Source organism: Sinohyriopsis cumingii, chromosome 1 (assembly GCF_028554795.1).
Source record: "Sinohyriopsis cumingii isolate HCF-2022 chromosome 1, ASM2855479v2, whole genome shotgun sequence".
Classification (NCBI taxonomy): Eukaryota; Metazoa; Mollusca; class Bivalvia; order Unionida; family Unionidae; genus Sinohyriopsis; species Sinohyriopsis cumingii.
In genome coordinates this window covers 27,690,820-27,718,202 of record NC_142961.1, presented here as the reverse complement: position 1 = coordinate 27,718,202, position 27,383 = coordinate 27,690,820, and the positions used below count along the sequence as shown (strand labels likewise).

At 32.5% G+C, this 27,383-nt stretch overlaps 1 protein-coding gene across 6 annotated transcripts in view; it reads left to right on the top strand.

The window, feature by feature from the left end:
• The window catches only part of LOC149806589 (uncharacterized), a 255,709-nt gene that overhangs the window by 57,840 nt on the left and 170,486 nt on the right, over positions 1 to 27,383 (top strand). For all 6 annotated transcript variants that reach the window (XM_089955210.1, XM_089955217.1, XM_089955242.1 and 3 more), the window contains exons 10-12: positions 3,222 to 3,324; positions 15,738 to 15,811; positions 22,504 to 22,606. In XM_089955210.1, the coding sequence (XP_089811336.1) occupies positions 3,222 to 3,324; positions 15,738 to 15,811; positions 22,504 to 22,606 (280 nt within the window). The remainder of the gene's footprint in view (positions 1 to 3,221; positions 3,325 to 15,737; positions 15,812 to 22,503; positions 22,607 to 27,383) is intronic.

The window sequence follows — 27,383 nt, the reverse complement described above, 5'->3', positions numbered from 1 at the left end:
GGATAAGCCTGTGTATACATTTTTTTGTATAATGCCTTCTCACAAAACTACACAAGAATTTAATGATTCTTCCCCCTCACCTTACTTTGCATCTTCCTTTTGCTCCTAAGATCATGTCCTTAACTTTTTCTTTCCTGAGAATTTTCGAATTAAATTACTTTCAGCATGCCAGTCCAATTAGCCTTATCTTCAATGCTGTTATTATCACACAAACATTTATTTAGATATCATTAGTTGAATGTTTCTGAAAGCAGTTAATCATTCGTGATAAAATTAATTGTATGGTGACTACTATTAGCACATAAAGGTACACTTTGACTGCAATAATATCTGTATGTACTGAAAAAACGTGAAGAAAGGCCAATTATCTGGTTTAAGACAGTTCGTTTAAGAATACCTGGTACTCAGTGAAGGCAGAATTTTAGAACTACATGCAAGAGTACTCTAGTTATTCAGAGTTCATATGAAAAGGATACAAAATTCAAAATTGCATCTGTGGGTAATTACTCCATATTGAATGTGCCTTCCTTGGGGCCCAAGTATGTTGTACTGGAACAGTCCTTAGATTGTTTGTCCTTTCTGGATAGACCTAGGTCCCATTTTTGGTAGAACCCAAAGTATGCATATGAAAATATTAGCCTATCTAGTTATACAAAATCAATAAGTTATCACTTTTATTCCTAAAGAAGGAAAATCAAAATTTTATATAAGAAATTGGTGACCCATCTCATCTTTAATTTTGATCTGAAAATTGCATCATCAGCCATTGCTCACAGAAGATAAAAGACCTTACCATAGGTAGTAAGTGAAACACAGTAAGTTTTTTGAATGGTCAAAATACCGGTGATTGTGCATGCTTCATTTTTAATTTTATTGGGAAAAAAACAAGATGATATTCCTTTGCTTTTAGTTCTTGATTTTGTAAAAGCTCTAATTCAGTAGAATAAAATTTCATAAAGAAGGCTATAAATGGATTGTTTTCATCTATCTGGCTTGAAATGGTTTCAAACCTTTTGTCATGATGTAGCAAGTTGCTTGCTTAATAATAGACAATGCTCTCAATTTGTCCTTGTTCAGTGCAGAGTCAGATAGGGTGACCCCCTTTCGGCATATCTATTTATAAAGTACTGGAATTATTAAGTGCTGCTCTAAAGCACATTCCAGATATAAATGGTGTAAATATCGACAATTCTGAATTCTTGATAAGTCAATATGCTGATGATTCAGCTCTCTTATTAGATGATGATGATGACACTTCCCTCAAACCTGCTTAAAATATACTGGATAGTTTTCCTGCTGCTTTAGATTGGGAGTGAACTTACAAAGCCTGGGTTATATGACTTTGTGCAAGAAGCAGTTCTGGTGACAACTTAAGAATAACAAAAATTATTATTTGCAATTTTCTGGTAATTTGTACACAACATGGAACTGAATTTTAATTTAGAAAAAATAATACCACTGTGGTAAAATTTTGCTGACAAAATTGAACCAGTGAAACTATATCTAATTAATCCTTTAATATCTTGCCTATAGTTACAAAATTCAAAGTAATAAAATTTCTAGCTCTGCTTATGCTTATTCATTGACTTCCTGACCCTCCAAAGAAAATCATGCAAAATCTTCAAAGTCATTTTTAACTTTCTATAGAGTGGAAAAGGTGGCAGAATTAAAAGGAACAAGCTGGTCAATGATTATCCAGATGGTTTGCTGAAGATAACACACATTCAATCACTTTGTCATACAGTTATGATCACATAGATTAAAAAAATTAATTGAACCACTCAATCATTCACCATGGAAATCAAGTTGAATAGATTTTAAAAAGTTGTGTTTTTTGCATCATCTAGTTAAAACATGACTAGTTAAAACACAACAAGCTTTCTGAACACATATTTTTCAGTAGTCTGGTATAATCAGTATATTGAGATAAATTGTCATACACTTTACAGTATATGAAGATAAATTAAGATAAATTGTAATACACTGTACAGTATATTAAGATAAATTGTAATACACTGTACAGTATATTAAGATAAATTGTAATACACTGTACAGTATATTAAGATAAATTGTAATACATTGTACAGTATATTAAAATAAATTGTAATACACTATACATATATTAAGATAAATTGTAATACACTGTACAGTATATTAAAATAAATTGTAATACACTGTACAGTATATTTTTGAAGAAATGGTGTGAAAAGGCTTTGTTATTTTATTAAAGATATAATTAAGGAAGATGGCATGTTCCTTGTATACAGTGAATGCATTAAAATATTTAATATTAATGTTGTTCCTGTATAATTCTATGGAGTTCTGGAAGCAGTAGCTAGAACTTGAAAAAATGAAATACTAGGAAATTAGAATATCCACTATGTGAAAATGTAAATCTTCTCAGGAAGTAGGGCAAAGTTAAAAATCATTTTATGAGATATATCTGAGGGAAAAAGACTTCCATTTTAGATGAAAAATAATTGGTCCTTGGTTTTAAATCAGAATTATTCACATGAAGATAGGGATCAGTATTGTTTTTCCCCTCTGTATTATTGAGTTTTCAGTACAAAGTACTATGTATAATTCTCAGTGCTAATAGCAGTGTGTTTAAATTGCAAATCTCTGAGAACATCATTATGTACTTTGTATCATGAAGCTGAAGTGACATGGCCACATTTAATTTTGAATGCCATTCTTTGAAAAATGTATTAAAAATTTTTATGGCAGTTTTTACAAACAAATGTAAAAAGTCGTTAATGTTTGTTTGATTTTGATTAAAGATATACACATACAACATAGAGTTCATTCAGACATGAAGTTTTGGAGGTGGGTGAAAATGTATTATGAAACAGAAATTTCATTTAAAAAACCAGATATGAAAAGAAAATAATGTGAATTTGCAGTGTTGAGCCATGAAAATTTACTCTAGTTCTCTTTCATAAAATGTTTGGTACTCAGTCTGGCCAGTGGTCTCCCATTTTGGAAGGCCCCTCAAAGAGGCCACTTTTTTATAAGATCCTTGTGCAACACTAGTACAGTATATTTTAATCACTTTGTTCTCCTTGTGAGAGGCCATTGTTTTTATAAGGTCACCATTTCATTGCTGAAGGGCTGGCTTTGTAATAGGAGATCCACTGTACTTAGATTTGTATGCCTTTACTGTGATATTTGTATTCATCAGCCACAAAATCACATGTTTCGCTTGTTTTTCTTTCTTTTAGGGATTTTCAGGTGTTGAAATACAGGAAGACATTTTTAGAAGACTTACTTGAAATACGACCAAATGACAGAGAAAAATGTAATATGTTATTGATCTTGCTAGTGGTAAGTTTTATTTATTGACCATTTAAATTTGTTTCCTTTTCTGTCTTAAGGTCTCTAGTGTCTAGTAGGTATACTAACTTACATGTTGGATCCAAATACAAAGAACATAGACTCGGATCTGCCATTTAATAATGTGCCATCAGATCAGGGTCTGTGTTGCTTATTTAACTGATTAGTCCTAACAAACTGCATATACCCAGATCTACCATCTCATTATGGGTAAATGCTGTTTGCAGTTGGATTTGACTTATAAGTAAGTACATATGGTATATTATCACATAGTCGGTACAGTTTTTGTAATTACCACATGTTAAAATATCACTTTATGTGATTCTGATTGGTCCAAATAAGGCTTTGAAATTATTGTGCAGTATCCTGTGTACTGATTGGATGCAATTGTGGGAATAGTTGTTTAACCCCACCTTCTGGATTTTTTTTATTTGAATGAACATTTTTGGCCACCATTTTTTTTATTCGATTCACAAAAGGAAATTGGGGAAAAATTATCTCATCTGTTTCAGTATGGCCAATTTACCTCTACAGGGGTTTGATATGTCAGGTATAACATATCATAACATGAATAATGGCTAAAACCCCCAAGACAAGAAAAAATAACAAGAAGTAAAACTACAGGTATTTCTCAGTTGATAGTGGGGGTGGAGTGGCAGTATATCTGTAGCATGGAATCCACTCTATATGCAAGCATGTTTTAAATGTGAACTTACAAAAGTAAATAAAGTCACCTTTGTTCACAGAAAAATGTAGACATAAACTTGTTTCCCGAACTGACAGAATTTTATCCAACCATAGCATATATAACGCGGTAAATATGAGATGCAAGTCCGACTCAAAAAGAGATTTGTTTACGTCTTCTCTACAGTCTAATGTTCCAAATAAAATACTGCAAATATCTGGTCACAAACACATTACAGTAAATATTCAGTAATATTCATGTCACAAAAATATTGCAACAATGTAATGTTTAGTTGTAACGTGGAATTTAAAGGTAAACACTAGCACTGTGTCGTGTATGCCAACTAAAACCGGTACTGTGTACCATATCAAACAATGTGACATCATACGTATTGGACAATTTGTGTTGACAAATGATTTTGTCTTTGTAAAATGTTCATTTTTTTGGATGGACGCTTATTCTTTGATTTACAGTTAGCAAAAATGTATAATGTACTTTTACTGTTTAAACTTTGTTTGGGACTTTTTTTTACGCACAACAAAGAAAAGTACAGAGTCTGTCTGAATGAATGAAATTGTTCATTCTTCTCTCTATTTAAACATTTCTACTGAAATAAAAACTATGTGATAAAAGAATCTCAAATAGGTAATGATTTAACATTAATTTTAAGAAACTCGTTAAATAATGACCAGCTTTTGCTTGCCACGGCTTGCAAAGCTGGACATTATTCAACTCGTTTCATGAATTCAGTATTAAATCATGACCCATTTGAGATCCTCTATATAGCTGCCTAGAAGAATTTCAATGTATTTTTTATTACATTTCCTTACATTTTGTGATGATGATGAAGGTGAAGATGATGAATGATGGTGATAAAGGTGATGATGGTATAATAGTGTTGATAAAGATTATATAGATAAAGGTGATGATGGTATAATAGTGTTGATAAAGATTATATAGATAAAGGTGATGATGGTATAATAGTGTTGATAAAGATTATATAGATAAAGGTGATGATGGTATAATAGTGTTGATAAAGATTATATAGATAAAGGTGATGATGGTACAATAGTATTGATAAAGATTATATAGATAAAGGTGATGATGGTTTGATAAAAATATCATGATATTGATGATGGTTATAATGAAAATTTTTAGCAAATACTAGAGGACGTGTCTTATAAAAAAGCAGAGCTAAATATGTCATGGAAATCCGCAATAATAATGTCAATTACACTCGCACATGTTATGGAAATCCTGAATAATAATGTGAACTACACCCGTACATGTCATGGCTGAATAATAAAAATTATAATGATTACAATAGTAATGTCAATTACACCCATACATGTCATGGAAATCCTGAAAAATAATGTCAAATAACACCCATACATGTCATGGCTGAATAATAATAATGTCATTTACACCCATACATGTCACGGAAATCTTAAGATCAGTAGTCAGTAGCTAGCATCATTAGTCATTTTCTTTTCATTTGATGAATTATTTTAATACACAACTTCCAAGTATAGAAAAATCTGTTTGACATCCAGACTATAACATGGACAAATGAAATTTAAAGCAATGGAAATTTTTATTGAAGATAGGGATTATAATAATCATTTATGAATTTTAGCGTACTTTAAAAAAAATTATGTTTAAAATCCTTTTCAGACGAAAAGGAAAATCACCTTTTGGGGATATATTGACTGTTACCCAAAGGAACTAAACAGACATGCATGCTGTTTATATATTATAATTTTCCTACTTCTTTGCAATACAGTTGCATTGGTGTAAAGGTCAAAAGGTTGTGTATTCATCACAGTTATATATTAGAATAGTGCTTTGAGGCTTACTTGGAGCTTTCTTTTTTTAAATGGATATAAATATTATATGTAATAAAATAATGTTTATAATTATAATTTAATTGATTAAATGTAGTTTAAGTAATACACAGTGCATCCTTCTCTGGCCCCTTGCTGGGCCCTTCTTTGTCTACTTTGGTTTCTCTGCCCAGACATGATGTTATTGCAGCCAATATATGTTAATAAGCTAGTAACTAAATTTAAATACATTGTCAAGGTGAACCAATCAGATGACTGAGTTGGAGCATATGATCAAACATTGTGTCAGTCAAGGCATCAGTCATATAGCAACTGGGACACTTGTATTACATACAGGATGGTGGTGCAGTTATCTGTGTTGTGAGAGGGAGTTCACTGGCTGTGGACTTATTGCTGCAGTGCATGTGTCTGGTGGCATTTCTTGAATTCTTGCAATATGGTGAATACATGGTTTGATCATTGCAGAGAAATTCCTCATGCCTGAGGTTTCGAGATGTGACTTTTTCAATGGACAAATTTACATTATGCTCGCCTTGCCCTCTTTAATAAACAAAAAGAAAAAGGGACCCTTTTCATGCTGGTGTTGACATTTCAATCCTTTGGAACTTGTGATTGTGTCCATGTCCTGCCTGGAGCAGTATTTGAGTCTGTGGCAGCAAAATGGGTTGGCTGGAGGTCATGGTGCATCCACATCTGCAGGTGGAGTTGGTATGGAGGACCATTTAATTAAGACTTTAGGACAGTAGTCTTCGTCATGTTATACGCGCAACGTCAGAGTTCTTCCTGACCATCTTTTTTCTGCTCAGGAATATTTGTGTACATTTTAGTGTCAGGTGCTTTGGACACTATTTCTTCCAAATGGATTGTCACATTCAAACTGGCATCCTCTTTGGGGCCTCTGATTCAATATATTTTATAACTGAGTACACTGAACTCTTATTACAAACTAATTGTGCACTGGCTTCTTATGCTTTTTGTGATGTGGATAATTTGCTATTCGTGGAGCCCATTTTTTCTGCAACAAACAATCTGTGTATGTCAGACATGATATTTCACATGGATAAATGCCTATTCATTCTGTGTGATAGAGCATTAAGAATGACATTTTCCGTCAAGGTGTGGATATGACATTAATAATATGAACTTTGATGTCCTTGTATGTTCTTTCCAAATGATGAGCAAATTCCATTGTATTCGGATATTAGCCGGAGCTCGCCTTTGTGATCCACTGTTTCTCATGGACAATGGTCGCTCCTTAAGTAGAACTATTTTTATCACTTCCATTAAGGCTGTTTGATTCACATCGCTATAATGGACACATCTTCCACATTGGGGCAGCTACCAGTACTGTTAAGGCTGGAATTCCAGACCATCTGATCCAACTTTGGGTCAGTGGTCCTCTGATGTATATCTTAGATATATTCAGGTGCACCCTGATAGATTTAGCTTTGTGTAGAGGCAGATTTCACAGCGTGTGCCTCACTTGTCAGTTCACACTTGAGTCAATCAGTACACTATTCTGCTTCTTTACATAGTGATACCATCATACAATTTTAGAACACTTCAGAGACATTGTATAGTTGTACATGTCAGTCATTCATTTTCACATCCTTTGCTACATTGTCTTTCAGCTGTGTTTTCTATTAGAGGACATGTGAATTCATAACTGGTTATCAATTACATATATCTAATATTGATACCTTTAGGCACATCTGGATTGTTATGTAGTTCAAAACATAGTTCATGCGTTTTCCATGTTATTGCATTCTCATTCATTATCTTTATTTATCCTTACATTTCCTTAAATTGGTGGTCTTCATTACAGTCACTCTGTTCCATAGTCACAAGGCTTCATTCACTTTGTTTGGGCCATTGCCAAGTTTCATGCATTCACAACTTTGCTTTTGACCCCCAATTTGTGTCAGTACTTAAATGTACTCAACTATTATGCCCATATACTTCATACCCGCTTCCTACGGTGCATGTATGGAGTATCAGCTGATGTTTGTTATCATGGCAATCCTCGGGATCAGACTTATCAGTTATCATTGTGGACACTCTTTACAACCATACAAACTCCCCAAAGTCTCTCTTTCTGAGGTATTCCTGTAGAAAAATTTCAGAGCTCGGCTGGTGCAGTGTGCTGTGACAGGATTTGCTCCCATTATGCCAAAGATTATTTATATTTACAATAAAGTTTATGTTGAACCTATGTATTGTTTGTTATTTAAACCATATAATTTATAAATAAGTTTTATTTTTCCCTTTAGTGATTTTGTCTTATTCTTGTTATTCCATTTTCTTTCTCATATTGTATATTTTTAATGAATGACTGAAATGGTTATCTATCCAGAGGTTTGATTTATATGCTTAAAAATGACATTGGAAGCAAAAAATGCAATACTGTGATTGTGACCTTTTTGTAATTATCAAGCTCATTTCTTATTTATTATTCCATTATTTCTCCATTAAATACATTACCTGATCACATGACATTAGGATAACTTTCTGTACTACCTCCAAATCATGTCCCTCCTGGAAAGATGAAAAACCTCTTTCTGTCTGTATATTATTTTTAGACAAATGGAAGCAACTCTTACAGGTTAGTTCCCTTACTAGGTTGTTACCATTACATAGTTTCTGCTTTTGCTGTCATGCTGTAAAAATGCCCTCCATTGAATCCATTTAATCTTATACTTAAATTTTATCATCCATCTTTTATTATCAGTGGTATGGTATGTCAAAATGCTGTTTTATATGATGCATGCAACATATTTTGAATTCCACTGGATTTATTATTATTTTTGAAATTATTTTACCATTTATTGTTTTCACATGTGATTTTGATCTGTATCATTCAATTTCACTTTAAAAAATGGTCGGGCAGTACACTTATATGCTTTTACACTTCAAAGTCATAATGATAATGTGTTTAAATTATTTTATTTATATTTCTTGTAAGAACTTGTTTGTTCCTTTTTTCATTACAGAGATGACAGCCAATTGCATGCAGTGTACGCAATTTAAGGTTGTTGGGGATGGACATGAGACATGTGAATGCATACAAATGTTTGTGCATTTTGGTTGGATACACTTGTCTAGTATATTGCAAAAAATAGCACAATGACTGCAAAAATGAGCACATTTACGTACATTGTAGAAAGACTTTGAACATGTCGAATCATTGATTAGTCTTATGGAAAATGTCCATATGCCCTCTCTACCTCCTCATACAGATGCAGAAACAGCACCCAAATTCTGTATTTGTGAATACATTAAAAATCATTGGAATCAGATATAATCAATATGACTCTTTGCATCTATGAGTGAAAATGATATTTATATATTACAGTCATGCTGGGAACCTCACCAGTGAGGCATGAGGGCTCACAAAAAATAGGATGATGCCCATGAGGTGTGAGGAGTTGCAATCATTATCACCCAGACTATCCCTTTACGTCATGTAAACCTCTTTGGATGCCTCTACCCCATTCTCATGACGAACTAGTGGATGCTTCTACCTGATTCACATGAAAGCATGTTTATATGCCTCTACACTAGTCATTTTTTAATTAACATTTACTACACTGTTATAAATTTAACAGGCAGGCCTATGCATATAAAGTGGAATAGGTAACAGGTGCTTTATTTATAGCACACAGTACTGTGTAACCTTGGTGCATGTTTATCAGCTGCCTACAGAGCCACAGACTGTATGAGGTTAAGAGCTATGAGGCATAATGGTTTACATTTTAAAATTGTTCCCCACCCAAGAGCCTTTAGTGTGTACAAGTATCATTAACCTTTCCATGAAAATTTTACTAAAAAGGTCAGATTTGAGGATTTGAACAGTATGGTATGAACAGATGTTCCATATTGACCACACCACACCAGCTGGCCAGACATGACCTATATTCTTTGGTGTTCAATTTTGACTGCCAACCATCTGGTCCAGATGTATGAACAAGCTATGTATGATTAGAGTGGTCAGGAGCCTGTTATCTCTGACTGGTGAGCTGGCTATACTGACCATACCGCACCAGCCAGCCAGACAGCAAATCTGTCCTGACTGCCAATCAACCAGTTCAGCCATATGATATGCCATTCCAACTGCCAATCAACCTGTCCAGAAATGACATTACTTATGGAGCTATCAGACTGAGCCAAACCAACCACGCTGGGCAGGCATTCCATAATGCAATCACTATGGCAAATCCAATGGGCAAAACAATACTTCATTATCATTTCCTGTTGATGAAGGTGATGAATGGAAATGTTGGTACACTCTGATCTGACAATGGAACAGATGGAATTTAGTTCATGGCAGCGATAGAGGAAAGTATAAGATTTTGTTTCAGTCAGAACACCCTCTTCCACTTTCAATCATTCTACCAACAAGGTTGATGCCTTGATGGATGTAGATGATGATGATGACAGTTTGTCATTCAAAATCTTGCCACAATTGTGAAAGATTGCAAAAGTGTTAGAGCATCTCTAGGAGCTTTTGTGATCGCAGTAATGCAGTAGCTTCTTTGTGTTGAGTCAGGGGCATGCAACTTTTGCTACCCTACTGGTAAAAAAGTTATGTACAGAGATATTTAGATTATGGTTTTCATCTAGACAAAAATGACTGCTAAAAATTATTGCTGTTTTCCTATGCACTCTTTCCCATTCAGTTCACCACTTTTATTAGGGTGTCAAATTGAGGAGGTGAGAAAGCAAGAAGACACAAGATTTGTCCTTTAACATTCAGCACAATTTTCTATCTCTGCATGACCCAGCTAGGGAACATAAAGAGAATGGATGATTAGTCAGTTCTGAACAATGGCATGTTTTTCTTATTTTTTCCTCCTATCCAAGCAAATTGTAGGTGGTCATATGCCCCTATTTTTACAAGCAGACAGGGAGGAAAAAGAGGAACACAGTTTCTCCTTCCCCAGGCTTTCCATCAATTGTCAGTTATTACCCATCACTCATGCACTCTTGTAATCCACTTGAGGCACCAGACTACTACCTTTTCATCAGATTTTGACTAACCATTCTCAAAAGAGTGATGGATGATCCAAACAGTGTCAGAGGGTCGATAGATTTCAATATCTGAACCCCTCTGCTTTTGTCATCTTACTTTCATTATGGAACTCCCAAGTGAGCCCTTGAAGGGGGATGTTTTCACACAAGAAACTAGGCTTCTGTTTGTAAAGGGTTGTGTAGATACTTCCCAAAACACACACACATGGCTTCTAATCTTGAGCATTTCTGGCTATGAAATCCAATGGCAATGAGGGATCGTAGCCATTGATCATCTCTTTAAACCAATAGGTGGCAGCATGGAACAAAGCCGTCCAAGATTATTTCTGGCATACTTCCTGCTTAACAAACAAGAAATAAAAAGACAGCATCTTCATCTTAGTCCACAAAATATCTTAATTATTTAAAAATATGGGAATTATTGTTGGCTAAAGAGGATTTAAAAATTTGAAGGAGCTAAGTTATCTGGGCAAAAAAAAGAGTTAATTGATAGGCAAGTAAATATAAGGCATAATCGTTGATATTGTGGTTGCAGAAGGAAAGTTTTCTTTTATATGCATACAAATAAAATACTCATTTTCACAGAATTGACTCCATGATTCTTTTCTGAAATTATTTTTCAAAGGATTTGTATCTTTAAAATTACATAATTCATGGACAATTCAGCAATTTATTCTGAATAATTCTTTAGATTGTTATTTGGTGGGATAATTTAGTAACAATTCTTGACTTCCTTTGAAACGATTTTAGCTGTTTAGTTTGGAAAAATAAAAGATTCTCTTTGAATATTTTTATCTTAAACATATATTTGATATATTATTACGGTAATATCATGTCTGCATTATATGCAACTGTAAATGTTCTTTCATTTCTCAGGGTCGAGATCTAGACAATACATTTTTCAAAGAGGTCTTCCTTGACAAGTAGTTTTACATTTTTTTTATATTAAGCTAATAGATTAGTGAGAGAGAGAGAGAGGTACAGATGTTTGTGTTTTGTGTGTGCATTTGTGTGCATTGATATATGTCAGATTTGCTAGAAGTGAAATGATCTATTTCATTTGATTCAGACAACCTATACATAAAATAATGCTGGAAGGGTCAAAAGGAGAGATAGTATCATGGTCTAAATATAGTTGTATTGCTCTTGATGAGCTAAATTCAGTTTTGCAATGACAGTTTGCAATAAGATTTAGAACAGTACATTGGATTTTGTTGCAATGGTGTAGTATTTTAAAAGGGGATTATTTCTGATTACTACACACACATGCACACACCTCTGTTCATTTTTAATCATTTATTTTTATGAGTCCTGACCCTCTTCATAGAGGTAATTATTATAAATTCATAACAAGTCTATCTATGTCTGTGTGACCATATATTTCACTTTTGTTGACCAAAATAAAGGCAATTTTCTTTTCTTTTAAAGATTAAATATGAAAATGTTCTCACAGTTGTTTTGCATAAATTATCTTATAATGAGTGAATACAAATAATAAAACACTATGTTGTACTTGTATTTACTTTTTTCCATGTACACTTACTTAACTGCTAATTGCAGCATTCCATTTGTAATTATTGTTAAGAGATTTTCACTTAGTCACTAATCAGGCAGTTTTATTAAAGCCACACTAATTGGAGGATAATAAAATGAAGCTAATGGAATTAAGATTTTACATATAATAGGTTTGGATTGAATATGTAGAGTCCAAAAGTAGTGATACACTATTTTAATTAAACTGAATGAGAAGACCAATGGTAATTTTAGCGCTTTATAGTGCTAATAAAGCATATGAAATATGACTGACTTCCATGAGCCTGGCCTTGAATGTAATGTCTCAATTCAGGACACAGTGAAGTCAGTCGACTGACACACCCAGTCTGTCTTCTGTAGCATCTATTTGCATGACCTCCATAATGAGAGAACTGAATTTCATTGGTTTAGATGTATCTACACAGTGACCACTCACTGTCTGGGTATAATGGTAACCTGTGAGAAGGTAGAAAGGGGAGTTAACCTGTAAATGTTCCTTCCATTTGTCTATATAGTATAATATATAGACAGATATTTTTTGTCTTTCTGGGAGGGCTTGATTTGGAAGTCACAAAGAAAGTTATGTGATCAGGTGTTATTGGAGAAACGAAACTAATTTTTATTAAAAATTTGCATCCCTAAAAGTTTTAAGTACATATTTCAGCTCTTGCTACTGAGAAGTGTTGCTATGAAACGTTAGACACATTTATCCCATAATAATGGTACTGCTTAATGCATCCAGTATAGACACCACAATGTCCATCTGGAAAATCTTGTTATATCACTACTCCTCCTGAATTGATGATTATATTAACATGGGGCTTTCACTAAAAGACCTCTTATGATATCTAATTGGTTCTAATATAAAATATTGCTGATCTGAAGTCCAATATGGCCTCCACAACAGCCATCTTGGAAATCTTGTTATTGCTATTATTTTGGAGCAAAAAGTCATATCAACATGGGGTTTTGTCTGAGGAATTCTTATGTCTAGTTGGTCTTAAGTGGCTGTTACAGTGGCCATCTTGAAATTATTGTTATTGGTTCTCCTCATGTAAGATAAGTCATACTGATGTGGGATTTTAACCACAGACTTTTTTAGGGTATCTTTTTGGTCTTAAATAAAAAAGGTCTAATTCAGACAACCAGTATTACTGCTACTATAGCTATCTTGAAGAGAGAGAGAGAAAGAAAAAAAAGCTATGGGTTGTACCAAGGAAAATTTAGCAGCAGCAGTTCTTTTAGAATCTTTACTAAGCATGTTTGCCAGTGTTCAGTTGCTGGATTTAGAATGTCATGTGCATTTTTTTGTTAAACATAATATGTCCATGCATGTTGCATATTACCCTGTATGGGGGTGTTGTGTGCACACAAACTAAGCATTAATCACATCGGGACAACATTGTATTCCATAGTTGCTCCATTAATCACATCTGGACAACATTGTATTCCATAGTTGCTCCATTAATCACATCAGGACAACATTGTATTCCATAGTTGCTCCATTAATCACATCGGGACAACATTGTATTCCATAGTTGCTCTATTAATCACATCTGGACAACATTGTATTCCATAGTTGCTCCATTTTTACAAAAAATCATATTATGAAGGAACAGATTGTTTGCTATCATCGGCTCTTTTCAAATAATGTCCTAATGTATGTGTCTTGGTGTGTATACATATATACATGTAGCAATTTTGTGCATGTGCAAGTGTGTGTATATTCTTTTTGTTTGAACTCTTGTATTGATAAAAAGATTTTTTTTAAATTTTCACATCTGGAAGTTTGTTAATTTCCCTGGTCAGTCATTGAATCTAACTTTATTAAAAATGGTGTACTTCGTTTAAAAGCTTGGTTCTGTGTTCACATGCTTGAAAGAAGACAAATTACCAAGTCTGTTTGAAATTCAGTGCTATTTGGCCATGTTTTATTTGGAGTTCAAGGGCTGGGTAACATAAACTACATACCATATTACATGGAGAAATCTCTATGGTACATGTCATAACAGATCATCACTCATTTCCAAGTCATAATTTAAAGTTTAAGAAATCAGGAAAACAAATATGTAAATATGAAACTTTCTTCAGAAAAAAATCTAGTGACATTTCATGAATATATTAAACACTAAATGTGCAGAAACTTATGGGATAAATACCCTGTAATAGTATTTTATGAGGTAATGTTGGAATATTACAATTACTTAAGTCACCATGGTGACATTGATATTAAAATCATAGAGGTGGCAGCACATGCTGGAACAAATACATTTGTAATTATCAGTCTTACTGTTTTTATTTGTTTTTGTTCTTTCCTTCATTTTTGAAACTGCTTTGATATTTAATTTAAAAAAACCAGTTCCTGTCCACTGATTGTCGTGACAATGAATGTGTAATAATCTTCAGTCTTTGCAGTGAGAAAATTGTTATGTACATGTTGCACATGTCCATAACATGCTATTGTACTGTCTTATAAAACTACAAAATTATGTAATTTTTAAATCAGCCATCAATATAAGGAATAATTTTATCAAGTTGTTTATAAAATAAAGCAAATCTCCCCACCCCCAATCCTGATACATACACAAAACAGCTTTGGTCACTGATGTTTTGAATGCTTGTAAGTCTTCAGTATACACTGTATTGACATCCCACTATTGTTGATATTGAAAATGTTTGCTTCTGAGGAAAATGATTAAGAGATGCATAAATTGTCCTTTGTGGGGCATTGCTTACAAGATTCGGACGGCAAGTCAATGTTAAGCCTAACATGAGCAAAATGTTTTAAATGGAACCAAAAATTGGTATCAGAGGTAGTCAGCCATACTTAATGGAAATGTACACATCATTTAAACAATGTTGCAAAACAAAAATAAAGTTTTATTATCATTATTATGCATAATATGTACAAATGCACAATTTAAAATGTGTCATTTTTGCAATCGGCTTTATGTGGATTCTTAGACACCATGTCTAAGTCCATGAAAATAGGTGCCACAATGGAGAAGAAAACCATGGACATTTTAATGGTTACTTTATTAAAGCAGTCCTGGATACAATTTAATCCATATTTAAGGAAGCAAGATGGATCTGATTTATCTGTATGGTTTTCATCTAGATCTGGTTAGTTGCCAAAATTTGCCCTACCATGTCTTTTGTTCAAATTTTATTTGAAAATCAAAACCTAAGGTGTCTGTTGACATCATTTACATAAACAATATTTAAGAGAGAAAAAAACAGATTTAAGACATTAATTTGTCTTAATATAAACTGTTGTGCTCATTTTTCTCTTGTTTATATTTTCTTTCTTTTAGTCTTCCCTTGAATTCATTCTACCGACTCATTTAGTAAAGGAAACATTAGAAACTGCAAAACTGAGTAAAATTGGGTGAGTATGTTTAACAATACTTGACAAATGAGCTTTAGCATTAACTCCATCATGAATCATTCGTTAAAGACAAAAAACTTTGGCCTCCTTTTAGTTGCCATGTACTGGTAAGTGTTAATCGTATTGATTTTAAACAAAGAAAAAATCTGTGAGCAAGTATAATGTAGCTGTGATTCCAGTGTTACTCATTCCACTCCTATAACTAGCAAGAACAGTCAAACTTTAATTGATCAAGACTCAAACATGGGCAGAATTTCAACTCACATACAGAATTTCAACTCACACACAAAATTTCAACTCACACATTGTCTCAGCTTGAACAAAGTTACACATATGCCATGGCTATAAAGATGTCAATCATTCCAGATTTGTGGAATTATTAAAACATTTAGTTAAAATTTTTCATTTTTAAATTATATTGCTGAAATTTTGAAGAATCATAAGTTTGTTTGATAGATTTTATAATAGAACTTTTTATGTGGATACAATTACATTCCAGCATGTTACAGACTTATTCTATTATGGACACAATTATATTCCAGCATATTACAGACTTAATCTATTATGGACACAGTTATATTCCAGCATGTTGCAGACTTATTCTGTTATGGACACAATTATATTCCAGCATGTTGCAGACTTATTCTGTTATGGACACAATTATATTCCAACATATTACAGACTTAATCTATTATGGACACAATTATATTCCAGTATATTACAGACTTTATTCTATTATGGACACAATTACATTTCAGCGTATTACAGACTTATTCTATTACGGACACAATTATATTCCAGTATATTACAGGCTTTATTCTATTATGGACACAATTATATTCCAGTATATTACAGACTTTATTCTATTATGGACACAATTATATTCCAGCATGTTACAGACTTTATTCTATTATGGACACAATTATTTGCCAGCATGTTACAGACTTTATTCTATTATGGACACAATTATATTCCAGTATATTACAGACTTTATTCTATTATGGACACAATTATATTCCAGCATATTACAGACTTTATTCTATTATGGACACAATTATATTCCAGCATATTACAGACTTTATTCTATTATGGACACAATTACATTCCAGCATATTACAGACTTTATTCTATTATGGACACAATTATATTCCAGCATATTACAGACTTTATTCTATTATGGACACAATTATATTCCAGTATATTACAGACTTTATTCTATTATGGACACAATTACATTCCAGTATATTACAGACTTTATTCTATTATGGACACAATTATATTCCAGCATATTACAGACTTTATTCTATTATGGACACAATTACATTCCAGTATATTACAGACTTTATTCTATTATGGACACAATTACATTTCAGTATGTTACAGACTTTATTCTATTATGGACACAATTACATTTCAGCATATTACAGACTTTATTCTATTATGGACACAATTATATTCCAGCATGTTACAGACTTTATTCTATTATGGACACAATTACATTTCAGCATATTACAGACTTTATTCTATTATGGACACAATTACATTTCAGCATATTACAGACTTTATTCTATTATGGACACAATTACATTTCAGCATATTACAGACTTTATTCTATTATGGACACAATTACATTTCAGCATATTACAGACTTATTCTATTATGGACACAATTATATTCCAGTATATTACAGACTTATTCTATTATGGACACAATTACATTCCAGTATATTACAGACTTTATTCTATTATGGACACAATTACATTCCAGTATATTACAGACTTTATTCTATTATGGACACAATTACATTCCAGCATGGGCCTCAAGTGGCCAAGTGGTCTAAAGCGCTCACCATTCCATATCACTGCCATCTCACCTCAGTCTGCATGGGTTCGAGTCCAAGGCTCGGCTGGCATGGGTACATGGGAAAGCCTGCCAGTAGCTTCTCATGGGTCGGTGGTTGTTCCCTGGGTTTTCCAGGGTTCTTTCTTCACCAGTTATACTGTCCGCCATGTATAGCCTATATTGTGCTGAAAAATGGCATTAAACTCTTGAACAACAACATTCCAACATATTACAGACTTATTTTATTATGGACACAATTACATTCCAACGTATTACAGACTTTATTCTATTATGGACACAATTATATTCCAGCATATTACAGACTTTATTTTATTATGGACACAATTATATTCTAGTATATTACAGACTTAATCTATTATGGACACAATTACATTCCAGTATATTACAGACTTATTCTATTATGGACACAATTATATTCCAGCATATTACAGACTTTATTCTATTATGGACACAATTACATTCCAGTATATTACAGACTTTATTCTATTATGGACACAATTACATTCCAGTATATTACAGACTTATTCTATTATGGACACAATTACATTCCAGTATATTACAGACTTATTGTATTATGTACACAATTATATTCCAGCATATTACAGACTTTATTCTATTATGGACACAATTATATTCCAGTATATTACAGACTTTATTCTATTATGGACACAATTACATTCCAGCATATTACAGACTTTATTCTATTATGGACACAATTACATTCCAGTATATTACAGACTTTATTCTATTATGGACACAATTACATTCCAGTATATTACAAACTTTATTTTATTATGGACACAATTACATTCCAGTATATTACAGACTTTATTTTATTATGGACACAATTATATTCCAGTATATTACAGACTTAATCTATTATGGACACAATTACATTCCAGCATATTACAGACTTTATTCTATTATGGACACAATTACATTCCAGCATATTACAGACTTTATTCTATTATGGACACAATTATATTCCAGTATATTACAGACTTTATTTTATTATGGACACAATTACATTCCAGTATATTACAGACTTTATTCTATTATGGACACAATTATATTCCAGCATATTACAGACTTTATTCTATTATGGACACAATTACATTCCAGTATATTACAGACTTTATTTTATTATGGACACAAGTACATTCCAGTATATTACAGACTTTATTTTATTATGGACACAATTATATTCCAGTATATTACAGACTTAATCTATTATGGACACAATTACATTCCAGTATATTACAGACTTTATTCTATTATGGACACAATTACATTCCAGTATATTACAGACTTATTCTATTATGGACACAATTATATTCCAGCATATTACAGACTTTATTTTATTATGGACACAATTACATTCTAGTATATTACAGACTTTATTCTGTTACTAATAAAATTACATTTGAACATGTTACAGACTTTATTACATTATTAATACAATTATATTCCAACAGACTTATTATATTATATGTACAGTTACATTCCAGTATATTACAGACTATTTCAATATTGACACAATTACATTCCAGTATATTACAGACTATTCCAATATTGACACAATTACATTCCAGTATATTACAGACTATTCCAGTATTGATACAATTACATTCCAGTATATTATAGACTATTCCAATATTGTCACAATTACATTCCAGTATATTACAGACTATTCCAATATGCATACAATTACATTCCAGTATATTACAGACTATTCCAATATTGACACAATTAAATTTCAGTATTTTACAGACTACTCCAATATTGACACAATTAAATTCCAGTATATTGCAGACTATTCCAATATTGACACAAGTACATTCCAGTATATTGCAGACTATTTCAATATATTCACAATTAAATTCCAGTATATTGCAGACTATTCCAATATTGACACAATTACATTCCAGCACATAACAGACTTTATCCTATTGTTGACACAAGTGCATTCCAGCACATAAGAGACTTTATCCTATTGTTGACACAAGTGCATTCCAACACATTACAGACTTTATCCAATTGTTGACACAAGTGCAATTCAGCACATAACAGACTTTATCCTGTTGTTGACTCAAGTGCATTCCAGCACATAACAGACTTTATCCTATTGTTGACACAAGTGCATTCCAACACATTACAGACTTTATCCTATTGTTGACACAATTACATTCCAGCACATAACAGACTTTGTCCTATTGTTGACACAAGTGCATTCCAGCACATTAATTACAGACCTTATTCTTCTATTGATAAAATGTAAATAACATTACAGCATTTGACAGACTTTATTTTATACTTAAATATGAAATATAGATTTAATGGCAAAATAATGTTCAAATTTTTTTCTTTTCTATATTTTCACATTATAAATTAATCTTTGATAAAGAAATAGGCCAGATGCTGTTCACATCTCTCTATAGTTATCTCCCCTTATTTCCTTGATGACAACTACAATAAAAATAAACAACAATAAACATGCTACAATGCATTGTCAAATCAGACTACATTGTCTTCAGATAGGGTCAGATAGTTTACAATGACAAAAATGTAATTTAGTTTGACAGATTAAATCAATCCAATCCACTGCCGTCTTAGGTTACGCATATTTATATGATTAGCCTATGAAAGGGAAATGAATTTATGAAAGGGGGGTGGGTAGGCATGAATGAGTATAATCTTCTAAACTTTGATTCTGGAGCAAGTTTGGTATATAATAACAAGAAATTTTTCTTTTCCTACCTTAATACTGGATATATTTCATCTTGTACCAAAACAATATATTTTAACTTGTGCCTTTGCCACTTTTTTATACCACACAATGAAATATATCTGGTATTAAAATAAGAATAGGAAATATATTTATTGTACTTTTGATGCAGTTGTTAGTCTGATGTCTTCTACCAGTGAAGACTTGTCAGAATTGCTGTCATTGTGTGCAAAATCGTGCTTAATTTTTGTTATTCTTTCAGCCTCTCCATGTCTGGCTTTTCTTGTTGTATGTTAATGTTTATGATTTTATACTCTCAATCCATTTTGAGGAACAGGTTTTTTAAAATAAAATTTAAAAAATGTAAATGTGAAAAATGAAATGTACAAGAAACCAGTCATTGGGACTGTAAACGGGTAGAAATTGAGCAAGAGATCATTTGTGAAGATGATGAAGTTACTTTGTGAGGAAAACTAATATCTGTGGTTATAGCTCCTGATTGTCAGACACTCCAAAATTCTTTCTTGGTATACAAAGTTTCTTGAGTATTATTTGATCTTAATCAAATTTGGTATGCAGTTAGACATTGGTGACAAGAACTTGGAGGCTTTGCTTGGATTCAGTGTTGTAATAGAGTTATAGTTCCAGATTATCAAACCATTCCATTTTTGTTCTGCACATTAACTCCTTAAATTATTGGACAGTAACCATGTTAATTGACATTGCACATTGACTCTCTTATATTATTGGACTAAATTCCTGCAATTTGTTTGTTGAAAGACAGTTAAATTATTGAATAACTTCAGTTGCATAGCAGTTGATGTGTGTAAAGTGCATAAATAATTGGTAATACTGTTCTGGTTCCTTTGGCCCCTGGGTAGAAAGTTTGCTCAGCAACTTGGAAAGCCTGAGTTTGGGAAAAATAGTCCAGAAATATTTTGTCAACCATCTAATGCACATTGAAACATCTCATGAAGAAAGTCTTCAAGATTAAATGAAATTTTGGCTTTGATGGGTTTGAGTTTATTGAGTTAATTTTTTTAAAGAGAGGGAAAAATGAGGATCAGAATGGTTTTTCTTAAAGAGAATTTCAGATTACTGAGGTTTTGTTATTGTGAGGTGCCTTTTTTCTCTGTATTGAAGATTTAAGTTTAACCAGTTTTAACCATTTGATGGTAATAGAGGAGCAACAACATCTATGGTAATTCAGCTTCTCAGAGTTTTATTTATCTCGGTCACACACCAGAAGATCTTTTGGGTCGTCCATTGTCCATGCATCATCCTTCCATTCATTAGTACAAGTCTGCTAGTACTACTTCTCCTGAACTACTCTGAGACTTTATATTCATATTTATCTCAAGGACTGGCTGGCCCCAAATGAAAATGGTGCCACTTGGACATCCAGTATGAAAATCTTACTCTTGCTACTTCTTCTGAATTGTTGGTCATATCAACATAATATTTCCACTGAAAGACTTCTTATGATGTCTAGTTCTTTCTAAAGTGAAAATGTTGTTATTCTGACATCCAATATGGCACCATGGTAGCCATCTGGAAAAGCAATCACTGCTCCACCTGAGCACAAAGGCTTATTGACATGGGGATCTCGTCAGAAGACGTCTTATAATGTTGGGCCTGAATGCTAATCTGACTTCAATATGGTTGCCATGGCAGCCATTTTGCATGTTGCTGCTACTGCTCTTAAAGGGAAAATCATTTCAACATATGGTTTTTGCCAAAAGACTTTTTAAGATGTCCTGCTCATCTTAAATGAAAATAGTATCACTCTTACATTCAATATAGCCATGATGGTGACCATCCTGAAAATTTTATTATCACTCAAGAATATCAGAGATTGTTTTATCGTGTTTTTTTAACTGTCTTATATTAGATTCCTGGAAATTCTTTTCAGCTAAGACATTGTCAGAACCTTTGAGGGACTTTTGTTTCCCATGATGTACTGTACTTTGAATGTATGTTGAGTTCAGATTCCTTTAAGATATTCAGAATTAGATAACTCTATTATTTCAATTATAGAAAATTGACCTAGACTTGCATATGACTTTGCTTTCAACATTGACCTGATTTGTTTTTTCTGTTTCAGTAAAGTGTATACTATGGACCTGTTTCTCTTGCCAAAAGAGGTTCGCTGTAGGATTGTGTCCATCCTTCTCAGTGCTGTTAAGATTGATAAAGATGATAAGGAGGTGAGATGCTCATTATTTGCATAGTGTGTATTGCATTGCAGGATACCAAATTTCATGGATTTTGTGGTTGCCACAAGCCATGAATTTTCTAGTTGCCACAAGCCATTTCCCAATCCATATATTTTTGTACCAATGAATAATAATTTTCCATTGAAAACAAGAGTTCCTTTCCCAATCCATATATTTTTGTACCAATGAAAATGTCTTTTTTTTGGCAAACTTTGATAATCACTGCATTGTATGTACTCTATACCATTGTAAATTCAGTCATAAGAGAAAAATGATCCTACACATTGGTTTGAGATTTGGAAATGCCTCCTACAGTATCATAATTCCAGGGAAGGAATTATGTAGAATCTTATTCCAACCTTAAAATTCTGACATTTGGGTGTCATTTCTCGTTCTCCAGCCAGTGTGCATGGTTCGTATTATTTATCATGGATTGGATTGACTATCCTTTGTTATACTAATGCTTTGTCTTTATACACTTACTGTAAGTCTAAGTGTATTATACTATGACAGCTACTAATCCATCTGCCCATCATTCAAATAATTTTGATTCTACACAACATAGCATTACCATAATTTGTTGATTGTTTGCATTGATTGTATTAGTAAGAATGCTATTGAAGTAAAATAATTAAGGTCAATGTTGATGTTGATGTTGCTCAAAGAAGGTAAATGGTTTCTGTTCTGTTATTTTTTATTTAGATTGCATCCGTTGAAAAACTTAATTTTAGGACAAAATGTCAACACAAAAAACAACTTTTTTTGCACAATGACTTTAGTTGTATACCACATTAAGAAATCTTTTTGATTTGGGGTCAAATATTAATGGTCAAGATCACTGCTATTCATTGATGCAATATAGTTTCTACACAATAAATTTAGTTCAGACCACTGATGGAATATAGTTTCTACACAATAAATTTAGTTCAGACCACTGATGGAATATAGTTTCTACACAATAAATTTAGTTCAGACTTCTGATGGAATATGGTTTCTACACAATAAATTTAGTTCAGACTTCTGATGGAATATAGTTTCTACACAATAAATTTAGTTCAGACTTCTGATGGAATATGGTTTCTACACAATAAATTTAGTTCAGACCACTGATGGAATATGGTTTCTACACAATAAATTTAGTTCAGACCACTGATGGAATATAGTTTCTACACAATAAATTTAGTTCAGACCACTGATGGAATATAGTTTCTACACAATAAATTTAGTTCAGACCACTGATGGAATATGGTTTCTACACAATAAATTTAGTTCAGACTTCTGATGGAATATGGTTTCTACACAATAAATTTAGTTTAGACTTCTGATGGAATATGGTTTCTACACAATAAATTTAGTTCAGACTTCTGATGGAATATGGTTTCTACACAATAAATTTAGTTCAGACCACTGATGGAATATGGTTTCTACACAATAAATTTAGTTCAGACTTTTAATGGAATATGGTTTCTACACAATAAATTTAGTTCAGACTTCTGATGGAATATAGTTTCTACACAATAAATTTAGTTCAGACTTCTGATGGAATATGGTTTCTACACAATAAATTTAGTTCAGACCACTGATGGAATATAGTTTCTACACAATAAATTTAGTTCAGACCACTGATGGAATATAGTTTCTACACAATAAATTTAGTTCAGACCACTGATGGAATATAGTTTCTACACAATAAATTTAGTTCAGACCACTGATGGAATATAGTTTCTACCCAATAAATTTAGTTCAGACCACTGATGGAATATAGTTTCTACCCAATAAATTTAGTTCAGACCACTGATGGAATATAGTTTCTACACAATAAATTTAGTTCAGACCACTGATGGAATATGGTTTCTACACAATAAATTTAGTTCAGACTTCTGATGGAATATGGTTTCTACACAATAAATTTAGTTCAGACTTCTGATGGAATATAGTTTCTACACAATAAATTTAGTTCAGACTTCTGATGGAATATGGTTTCTACACAGTAAATTTAGTTTAGACTTCTGATGGAATATGGTTTCTACACAATAAATTTAGTTCAGACCACTGATGGAATATAGTTTCTACACAATAAATTTAGTTCAGACTTCTGATGGAATATGGTTTCTACACAATAAATTTAGTTCAGACCACTGATGGAATATAGTTTCTACACAATAAATTTAGTTCAGACCACTGATGGAATATAGTTTCTACACAATAAATTTAGTTCAGACTTCTGATGGAATATGGTTTCTACACAATAAATTTAGTTCAGACCACTGATGGAATATGGTTTCTACACAATAAATTTAGTTCAGACCACTGATGGAATATAGTTTCTACACAATACATTTAGTTCAGACCACTGATGGAATATGGTTTCTACACAATAAATTTAGTTCAGACCACTGATGGAATATAGTTTCTACACAATAAATTTAGTTCAGACTTCTGATGGAATATGGTTTCTACACAATAAATTTAGTTCAGACTTCTGATGGAATATGGTTTCTACACAAAAGATTTAGTTCAGACCACTGATGGAATATAGTTTCTACACAATAAATTTAGTTCAGACCACTGATGGAATATAGTTTCTACACAATAAATTTAGTTCAGACCACTGATGGAATATAGTTTCTACCCAATAAATTTAGTTCAGACCACTGATGGAATATAGTTTCTACCCAATAAATTTAGTTCAGACCACTGATGGAATATAGTTTCTACACAATAAATTTAGTTCAGACCACTGATGGAATATAGTTTCTACCCAATAAATTTAGTTCAGACCACTGATGGAATATGGTTTCTACACAATAAATTTAGTTCTATACCACGTATCTGGACTAAATATTGTGAATAACTTGGATGGAAAAAAGGAAGAGTATTGTCAAAGTTGTGGTGAAAAAGTCATAGTATTTCTAATAGTGTTTCTCCAAGTTTCTCTTATTGTGTCAAGAACTCTGTAGAATTCTACATAAGTAATATTGATATTAAGTTATTGTATGAATTTATATGCAAGGAAGATGCCATCTTCTTTAATTATGTCATTAATAAAGAATACAGACTTTTCACCCCATTTCTTCAGAAAGAATGTATTATCATTTATCTTGATATGTGGCATTGATAAATTCTGTTCAGAGGTTGTGGCAAGATAGTCATCCAGTTTTGACCATGCAAAAACACATCTTTCCAGAACCTGTTGAACTTCTGTAAAGCTATGTAGAGCCCTTTCTTTAAAAAGAAAGTATCGTCACCTCCAGACTCTTCAAGCTTGTCTATAAGAAGAAGTTTCCATGATGAATTACTGAGTGGATCAGTTAATTTTTTTTTATCAGTGTGACCTTAAGTCCATGACAAAAAGATTGAATATATGGCATATTTAGCCCACCATTGTGATAGTCATTTACCAGAATATTTCTTTGGATTTTGTCACATTTACTACTCCAGAGGAAGTTATAAAAGACTGTTTGAATATGCTGCATGATTTCCTTTGGAGGGTCAGGAAGTACCATGAAACTGTGAATATGCATATGCAAGGCTAAAGATTTTATTACTGTGATCTTTCCAACCATGAACAGATTTCTGAAAATCAAATTAGCAAGTTACATTTTAATTGATTAAATTTTCTCTGTATAATTTACTACAGTAGTATTGCTTTTTATCCAATCAGATTTAATTCCAAGAAGTATAAAACAACCAGAGGGATTCCATGTAATATATTGCTGTTCTTCCTTTTTGCACAAAGCCATATGACCTGGGTTTTGTCAAAGTTCAGCCCCACTCCAGAGCAGGAGGAGAAGTTAACTAGAATATCTACAGCAGTGTTGAGTGAAGTGTTATCATCACCTCATAAGATTGTGGAATCATCAGCATATTGACTAATTAGATCTTCCGAGTTGTTAATATTTATAACATTTATATCTGGATTGTTTTGAAGAGCAGCACTTAATAACTCTAGTGCTATTATGAATATATATGTGAAAAGGGGATCACCCTGTCTGACCTCACATTGTATAGGAAAAAACTGAGAACATTGTCCATTATTTAGTACACAGCTAGATATGTAATGAGTAAAGGTTTGAAACCATCTCAGGATAGATTGACCAAAACAGACAAATTCTAAAGACTTTATCAAACTCCTTTTCAAAATCAAGAAGAACTAAAATTGCTGGGATGTTATCTTCCTCTGTTTTTTTAAATTTATTAAATCAAACATGAGGCATGTACAGTCACTGATATATCAACCTTTCAAAAAACCTGATTTTCTTTGACCTATTACTTATAGTAAGTCCTTCTTTATTCTGTGAGCAACAGATGAAGATGCAATTTTTAGATCAATCATTCAAGAGATTGATGGGTTGCCAATTGTTGAGATACAATTTTGATTTTCCTTCTTTAGTAATATGTGTGATAACTCCTTGTATTTGTGTAAATGATAGACTTGTTGTTTTCTTATGCAAATTTAGCACACTAACCAAGAAAAGCCCCAGGTCAATCAAGAAAAATTATAGAACACAGCAGTAAAACCATCTAAGCCAGGTCACTTGCCATTTGTCATGTTTTTCAGTGTGTATAGATAGAAAGCCTTTGAGTGCTTCTCTCTCATTTGTAGATAGTTTGCGAATAAAGGGATTTGTAGAGTCAAAAAAATGTATGCAAATGAAAATTATTGACTTAGGGTCTTCTAGTGGAATAAAGGTTTTGTTAGAGGTTTTCTATTTTATTAAAATGCTATTCAGATCTGTTAATTCGCTTCAATCAACATAGTTAAATA